The 9,142-nt window shown below is 41.4% G+C and overlaps 1 protein-coding gene across 1 annotated transcript in view; it reads right to left on the bottom strand.

Moving 5' to 3' along the window:
- Positions 1 to 2,790: 2,790 nt before the first annotated feature.
- Positions 2,791 to 9,142, bottom strand: part of HTRA1 (HtrA serine peptidase 1) — a gene marked incomplete at its 5' end in the record, with an annotated part of 34,097 nt that continues 27,745 nt past the window's right edge. The window contains 5 exons of the mRNA XM_010081604.1: positions 2,791 to 3,514; positions 6,248 to 6,343; positions 7,235 to 7,292; positions 7,417 to 7,531; positions 8,707 to 8,739. Of these exons, the coding sequence (XP_010079906.1) occupies positions 3,346 to 3,514; positions 6,248 to 6,343; positions 7,235 to 7,292; positions 7,417 to 7,531; positions 8,707 to 8,739 (471 nt within the window). The remainder of the gene's footprint in view (positions 3,515 to 6,247; positions 6,344 to 7,234; positions 7,293 to 7,416; positions 7,532 to 8,706; positions 8,740 to 9,142) is intronic.

Genomic DNA, 9,142 nt, shown 5'->3' with positions numbered 1-9,142 from the left:
GGAATAATCTCAAATGTAATTCAATCAAGGAGATTCCCTGGAACCTCACTGAACATTTTTTTTATTCACAGTCTAAGGACGAAATGGACTCCTGCAGTGACCTCCTATGAGGTCACTCTGACCACAGATACTCAGTGGCACCCATCATTCACTGCTCTGGATTGGTGACTGTGAACTTCTTGATCACCACTATTTCTCCTGGATATTTGCAGTTTTAATCACCTCTACAGCATTTTTCCAATATACAATAACATCACGTATATAATCTAATGCCTACTAGATATCTTTCTCGCCATAATTTAGAAAGATGTCATTTTAAGGACATCCTCAGCTTCCTTACCATAAATACAAAATAATTAGGGGGAGGGAAGGGACGGGTGGAGGGGTGGAATAAAAAAAGTTCTCTGGTATTGAAACCACAGGACCTTACTGTTTGGCATATAAGCCGCAGGAACCAGACAATTGTTAGTCATGATCATTTCTTTTAAAGCTGCAGACATTTCCCTCATGGAATAAGTGAACTAGTTTTTCAAAACTACCTCTGAGTGTAGCCACATGTCGCCATCTACTCGGCATCACATACGCAGCAACTGCAGTTTCCATTTCAGACATTCCAAAGTACTGGAAATCAAGCCAGAGCATCCAATTTCCCTGATTTAGTGTCCAACACTTGCTAAAATTTCCAAGAAACTGGTATTTATACAAGCTGTGCCGAAGCCACTCTGTACAGAGTATTTTCAACTGCAGTTTGGAAAGAACTGTGCAAAGAACAAATAAAAACCATTCCAAATTTATAACCCAATAATACATCAAAAATGTATGCTAGTTAATTGTATTAGAGACAAATTTTGCTTCTGTGTCTCTGCTTATCAGTCATCTTATTCAAAATACTTAAAAAACATTTAGAGACAATTTCGTCTGTAAGAAACAATCTGGGTAGCTGCAAACATGGTTGGATACTAGAAGAGTAAATTCTAAACTTTTTGTAGGATATGCATGTGGTTCTGAATAGCTGTTGCAAATATATTAATTATAAATTTAAATAAAGACACATCAGAAAACCACTTTCAAATATATGATGGAAAACGACTGGCTGCGGTAAGAAATCATCTCGCATCCCACTAGATGGAGCTACGGGCCTTGACTACACAGCCTGGAAATCTGGTCAAATATCTCGCTAATGCCAGTGGCGAAGGAAAACCATTTACAGGAGTCAAGTTCATTTGCCTCTTTGCCATTGCACATGCGAACCCAAGCCATTGTCCTGCAGCAGTATCTGTGTAAAGCACAGACAAAGATGTGCTGTGCCAGCTGCGATTGCACGGACATCATTTGCAGGCTGAAAGTAGTTAGCGAGAAACCAAGCAAACAAACAAACAAACAAAAAAAAAACCACACACAAAAAAAAAGGTTTTGCATATTAAGAGACCACAACAAGAAACAGTAGGAACAAAGAGAATATACCAGCTCTGTGAATTATGCAACCACTTATTTTGAAATAAAAAGGCAGATGAAAAATAGCTTCTGTTTCAAACACAATTTCCTGAGCTTTAACTTCATTTTTGCTAGTTGGGTTAGGCACAGTAGCAGAGAAGGTTTGAGACTTTTTAATTCCTTTTTGCTGAGAGCTGCACGTCACCACACCACGCACTGCATAGGGCATGGATGGACCGCAAAACATAATAAGCACTTCAACAGGAAGCTGAAACATTAATCAACAGCAGTAGGATGAATTTACAGTGCAAATATACTGCGAAGCAACTCCGCAAGATCGTTCTACTTTGCATCTTTCATGCTAGGAAGTATTGCAGACCTTCAGCACTTGGCACCATCACATCTTGGCAGGTTTTCAGACATGTGTGATTTACCGCAGCAACGGAAGAAGTAAATCCATCAGTAGGAGCTCAGTCATGTCAAGTGTCAATACACCGTCTGACTGTGTAAATGTGTTGGGATCCAGGGGAGGAAGGACAGGCACTGGCACTTGGGGATACAGAAGCTCCCCAAACTGGGATAGACTGGCTGAATCAAACTGAAACACAGCCGGTGGGAGAAGGAGCACTGCCAGGGTCTAGAGGATTTCTTGCTGTAATTGCATGGAATACAGCTCTTTCTTTAAAAATCATAACTGCAGCTACCCACTTGAAGAGTTTTACATTTCCAAAAGAGCATGTTTAGGAATGACAGTCACCAAAACTTGTCTATAGCCCTTGGATTTATTCTCCGAGATACATATATCAACAGAGGAAAGGAATCTGCTTAGCCTATTGTTTACCCAGGAGTAATTACACTGTAATTAAATTGATTGTTCTCCTTTACAGTCAGACAATCCCATTCACTACTCAAGCTTCAAGGGCACCCATAAATCTATGTATAACAATTAGTCTCTATGTTAGAGGAATGCCCAATATCCTCGTGAAAACCAGGTCCTGTCATACACAAACCAGCACTCACACTGGGAATAAGCCAGCTTGTTTGAAAGAGCTTAAAGCCAGATCTACAATGGTTACAAACATCCTAATATCTGAACTAGAAGAGTGTAGGATCTGTGATCCACAATATGACAATTTCTGTAGTGGGCGAACAGATTTCAGGCATTGGTGAAGTTGTAATTAAAACAATAAAGACAATGGATTAACATCCAAAAGACAAGCACATACAGAGAAGTCAGTATTTTGGTTTACGACGATAAAAAGGGCAGATCATCAGGACAAGCTTTCAGGCAGATGTGCGTTCAAAGAAAAACACTCCATAAGGGGGGAAGTAAAAAGAATCACTCACAAGAAGAAGTACTGTTGAATTCTTTTAATAACACTAGGAAAATATCATAGTATTAAAATCCTGCACGGGATCCCCAAAGGGTTATTTTGGTTGGGATTTATTTGTGTTTATAAACCAAACTTTTTTTTCCCAATTCTGTTTTCTTTTAAACCAACTAACTCCTTTACAATGGCATTTCCAGTTAAAACACAGCTAACCTATAAATACCTGAATACCACACCACACATTGTGTGCGTGGGTTTTGTTTAAATCTTAGCGGAAATAATGGTAAATCTATTCAACACAGGGAAGCAAACATTGATTTGTTAAGCGGGGAATGTAACAGCCAGTAAAGAATACATTGCGTACATAATACAGAAGGAAAAAAAATTATCATCTGGAGTATGTGAAATTACACTGATTTTGCACCTTAAACCTATTAGAAGTTATTCTGTTGGCCAATACTAATCCACTGAACAAGCAGAATGTTGGTCAGAAGTCTAACGTTTCCTGTACCAGCACAGAGAGAATACAAGCAGTCCAATGCTGTTAAAAGAAAACATGAAATCCAGCTCATGTTTCTGGTTAGGGATCGATTTCTTCAGGAACTACTGTTAACATAACATCTTCGTTGCCCCTGCGTACAACCATGTTCAGGGTACTGTCCTTTTTAATAATGTCACTGACATCACTGGCTGAACTTATCGACTGTCCATTGATGCTTATAATCACATCGTTGTCCTTCAGGCCACCACTGAAAATACAAAGCAGACATGTATTATTATAGTTGCCATTTCATTGTCTTCACAATATTGTTTAACAAAAAAAAAAAAAAAAAGATCGCTGGATTTTTCCCATTTCCCACCCAACGGCAGTTGCACAGAGACACAGTGGGCGTGCAAAAAGCCATCAGAATTTATGAAGCGATGAAGATTAGAATACAATGCAGAAACCTCAGAAATTGGAAGGAAATACAAATTTGACAAATCCCACATTTTACTGTCTTCAAAGGCATTCACTATTGCAAATCATGCAGTAATTCTGCAGTAAGGATCCTTGATGCTGATTTGGTAGAAGAGATGGAGGCATATTTTTCTTTTAAAATGATTGCAGCAAGGCACTCATTAGAGGGGAAGTTTTCCAAGCTTTTATTCACATATATACAGCAAAGCAATTTGAGTGGCACTATGAGGAATTTCCATCCTGGATCCATGCTGTTCTCCACACACAGCTTATCACCAGCCACTTCTCCATACCTTCATGTTTTAAACCTGAGCAGAACACCACATGCAGCAATCCAGCCCACTCACCAAATATGCATCTGTGTACTTCCTCTTGCCCATCCCCAGAATTCCTTCTGCTGACCTCGGCACCATATGCACAAAAATCCCCCAAAACTAAAACCAAAACCCTTCCAACTCAAAGCAAGATGGGGCAGAAGCAGAGCCAGCACCACAAGGCTCCCCTGCCCAGGGCCGCGGGTCTCTCCCCGAGCTGGCTGAGAGTGCTGCCGGGACCGAGACACAGGGTGGCGAGGGATACCATCGACCACAACGTCTTGCTCAGTCTTGCACAACGATCTGGCTCCAAGTGATGGAAATATTAACCAAGTAACCAGATCAGACATGATTCAGCCCTTCAGCACAATCCTTCTTCACAAAACCACAGAGCAGTCATCGGGCTCTTCCTACCAGAGAAAACGCTCTACACGAGTGGCTCCTGCAAGCAGCATGCCTTGGCCAATGCTTGCAACAAATCCAATTGCCTCCCAAAGGCATGGCTTAAAACATTTTCACGGGAGAAACCATTTTGGATTATCCTGGTGTCTCAGACAGCCTCTCCTCTTGGCTCACACCCAGGACGGGTCAGTGCAGAACTGCTCTGATCTCCCATCCAGTGCTTCTGCACAATGTACATCAGCGAGGAAATCAGTGGAAAGGGGACGCCCATGGGCAAGGAGACTAGGAGTGGTGGAGACAGAGCAAACTTGGGTTGTATTTTAGTTGCCAGGCCAGACTTCAGATGAAGCATCCTGATTTGAGTTTGCCTTCAAGTTACAAGGATATGTTGCCTCACATTTCTTCTACGTCTCTAATTCCTTCTCCCACTCTCTGCTAACTATTATTTGTACTCCGATAATGATTTTTCTGCACCTTCAGACTGGACCTGCACATCCAGGCAGTAAGTTCAGTCCCACACTGGAGCAGCCACATCACTCCTACACCAACCGCAGTTTAATTTCACACTATAGATACACCAGCATTCTGCACGAACAGTGCTGCCAACAGGTATTATCCACACAAAGTAGCAGTAAGTCAGAAAGCAAGGCAGACAGCTAACACTGTATGTCTTACAGTGGCATCCAAACTGTGACAAAAAGATATCATCCAACCATCCTTGCGGTCTCCCTAAGAGATAACACATGCCTGCTCCAAGCAGCTTTCTGCCTCCATCCCTTTGGTGCTACATATGCCTCCTGCTTGCCAGAAAGATTCTACTCTTAGAGAATCATAGAATGGTTTGGGTTGGAAGGGACCTTAAAGACCATCAAGTTCCCCCCCCTGCCATGGACAGGCACAGCTCCCACTAGCCCAGGTTGCTCAAAGCCTCATCCAGCCTGGCCTTGAACACCTCCAGGGATGGGGCATCCACAACCTCTCAAACATCTCTTAAATGATCTCTAGTTTCAGAAAATGCATAAAGTTTCCTATTCCCTAGCCTTGATTACTGAGTGGTTTTGTATTAACCAAACTCTGAAGGAAAAGTGTCTCCAGAAAGAGCCAACCAGACCAGTGCCAGTGACCACAGACCAGATGCCATACTTCAGCCAAGCATCTTGTGGTACCAACGGGCCGGTGAGGTTCTGAGCAAATGCTGAATAATAGGAAGAAAAAGACCAGAAAAAGACCAAAACCAAAAGCGCTTCCCAGTAATGTGACTCCTGACAGAACTCTCACATGGAAAAATATCTCACACCAAGAGAGGAATTCAGCCCTGATGGAGGCACGCCAGGAGAGCCGGTAGGTTTGCCCAATACCGAGGTTCTTGGGCTGAGACGGACACGTCCTCACAAGGTGGAAGCCAAGCTTCTACCTCACTCTCTGCTGGAGGGACCAGCAGGGCCACCAGAAGCATGCACAAGCAAACGGCTTTATTCAGCCCTGGCATTGGTACAACAGATGTCTTGGAAGCAGTCGCTGAGAGAAACAAGAATTGAGTTTTCACGCCCACTGAATCCTTGCCCTTTCAGCTGGGAATGTCGACAAGGCTTCACTGCAATGCCCTGATATGTTCGCAATATTGCCCATCAGGGACTGCACTGAAACCACAAGCTGATTTCCAGCAGACAACCTAATAGCTGTCAGATGGTCGTAATTTTGTTAATTTAGCATAATCGAGATAGCCAGTTAAGCAGGGAACATTCTCCAGCATTACCCTCCTTAAGTCAGTGGCAGTGGTTTTGAGAAAAAAAAGTAGTTCAGCTTACACTTCAGCTGGTGTTTCTGGAATGACTTCAATAACATAGGCCCCAGAGACAACATCAGGAAAGTCTTTATGGCGATCTTTCAGCTCTCTAGCTTTACTGGAAAATGAAAAAACAGCAATAAAAATATTTTGACAAGATGTGAAAAAAAAGAAAAAAATCACTCATTTTTACTTAGTTAAGTCACATAAGCTTCACTAGCTAAGGTATTTTACACATGTTGATGTGACAGTTCACCATTCATTTTAACCCTTAAAAGTATTTAAATTATTATTACAGTTTTCGCATGCATACAGCTTTTGAACGCCTGTTTCTGGTAAAGGCAATCATTTCAATAGATACAGAGGATCAGAGTTAAAACATTTCAAAACCTGGTCATTCCTTTAGAACTAGAAGATGCTGAAAACCTAAACAACCCTTTCAGATTTCAGCGCTCTGTTGTACCTCTGATCCTGCACATGGGAAAAATTCCGGTTATTTCTACAGGACACAGTATCACCCGCTCAAGGGTCTCATTTGAGTACGAATAAGCAAGTCCACACAAAAGCTTCATTTTACATTAAGTGAATTCTTTAATGAAAATAATTTTACATACATGGAAATACGCGTGTAGCTGCTGTAGTTTTTAAAAACGTACTGTCCTGTGTTCTCCTTGACCCACATGAGAGCACGGGATAGATGGTAACGACAGTAATAGAGCCCCAGGACCAACTAACAATCACCAGCTATTCTCTTGTGAAGCACGAAGGAAAAGAAAAATCCAGGGGGCTGTTTAAAAACTAGCTCATACAAGAGTCTACAGGAGAGTTCAACCACATAGCAGATGGCAGAGAAAAAGGTGGCAGAAATGGGCTGCGAGTTGTCACCAGCACCCACAGAGACACGCACTGCTGGTTCCCCCTCCTGGTTGCTTCTGCAGATCATGAGCTTGACCCAAACGCACGCGGTGACCCCACTTCGAAAAGGTGAGAAAGCCCAACTTGTACTTACCTAGGAGTTAGAGACATCATTCGAATGCCAATGTATTTCTTTTTGGTTATAGCTTTTCCTATAAAAAGGAGAACAGATCTGGACTAATTGCTCTTACCAAAAGAGCTTCAAAGGCTGTTGACTTTCTGCTTTATTATTATTATTTTCACATTTTTCTCTTTCAGAGCAGTGAAGTACAGTACCTTTAGCTTGTCTGTCATGAGATTCAGTCAGGAACTTCTTGATTTTATCCGATGGGATAGCAAATGAGATCCCAGCTGTAACTTTTAATGTGTTAATTCCTATGACTTCACCATCCTGAAGAAACAAGAAATTCCTATTAGCAAATGTGAAACATCTTGAAGAGAGAGATTATTTCTTCCAATCACACACAAATTCATACAACATATTCCATAGCTGTTTTTCAATTTTCTAAATGGTTTCTTTAAGCATAATTTCTCTGAATCTATTGATAAAAAACTATTCTACAGTTCTGGAGAACCGTTGTGGACATTCATAGGGCCCCTACCAGAAGAGATATCAGAATCGGGCAGCTCTCCTGCTTGCAGCATGTTCTACAGCCAATTTTAGTCCGTTTAATTCCAGCTCACCAAAATCAAAAGCTTTTCCTGGTAATGTGACTCCAAGGTTCAGATGAAACATCTCTGCTGCCACCTGATGATTCAAACCGTTCTGAAATCTCAGCACCTTCCTTCCCTGATCTATCCCAGATAAAAACCATCCAACTTCTAATTTTAAAATTGAGGCTACTGGTGCTGAAATTGTCCTGCGAGTTGGGTGAAAAAAAAAGTTGCCAAATCTCCAAGGCAGAAAATCTGACTGGCTCTTTCTTCCAATATGCCGTCCCTCATTAAGGACAACAGCTTCTCCTCCATTCGACCCCACGTGCCCACATCAGAGAGATCTCACACAGCCATTGGGTTTTGCAACCTGCTTCAGTTGTCCTCTCTTACCCACAGCTGCTGCAAGCTCAGCTCTGACTACGTGCTACAATATCAGCAGATAAACCCTAATATCCTGATAAATGCCTGGGTTTTTCTACTCCCTCAGTGTGATTCAAAATAAAGGGGTAAAAATTTTTTTTAAACATTAAACTGAGTTTCAGTGTGCAAAAAAATATTTCTGCCTGCATGGTATACAGTGAAGGCAAATGCCTAAACTTGAAAATGTGTTTTTTACAAGGCATGGGCAAAAAAAAAAAAATTCGGTATTACACTTGCTCGAAACTATGCAAACCATAAACACCTTAAATATTGAAATCTGAGCATGTCTTGTGATTTGCCAACATAAACACAGACAGGTGATTAGTAAGAACCATGTGAATTTTGTGTCGTCAGCCAGGGATCGAAAGCTCTGAATCACATTTCTGGCGTGGGACTTTGCTTGTTTGTTGGTTTGGGTTAGTTTTTTTTGTTTTGTTTTTTTAAACTAAAAAGAAGCTTGACACTATACAAACTTAAAGAAACCCTTACCAGATTTACTAGGGGTCCTCCGGAGTTTCCATACTGAAAATAAACATACGGCAAGAACATGTTTTAATATCTACCTCTTAATTCATGGCAAGCAAAACATGAAAGCCATTTCTGAAATATTTCTGTAGTAACTTTTTTCATTGTCTATTAAATATGTGCAATCGAGCAGTCTTAACGTCCAAACCCATTAACTACACTGAACATCGCCCCTTTTAGCTGAGCTTTGCAAAGGCTTAGCCCTTCTTCTCTTGCCAGACCAAGTTAAGCAAGCCAAGGTTTTTCCTTTGTTTCAATAGCACCACACTAGCAACTTAGAAGATTTTAGGACAGCTCTGGGGGCTGTTAGTGAAGATGTCTCATAAGGCCAACGGTAGGAGTACAAAAACTCTTGTTTTGCCTGAATGCAGAAACAAACTTGGACCCTTAAAGTAAGCTT

The sequence above is a fragment of the Pterocles gutturalis genome, unplaced genomic scaffold (genome assembly GCF_000699245.1).
Source record: "Pterocles gutturalis isolate BGI_N339 unplaced genomic scaffold, ASM69924v1 scaffold34144, whole genome shotgun sequence".
Classification (NCBI taxonomy): domain Eukaryota; kingdom Metazoa; phylum Chordata; class Aves; order Pterocliformes; family Pteroclidae; genus Pterocles; species Pterocles gutturalis.
The sequence above is the reverse complement of the archived record's forward strand: the minus strand, read 5'-3'. Positions and strand labels throughout refer to the sequence as shown.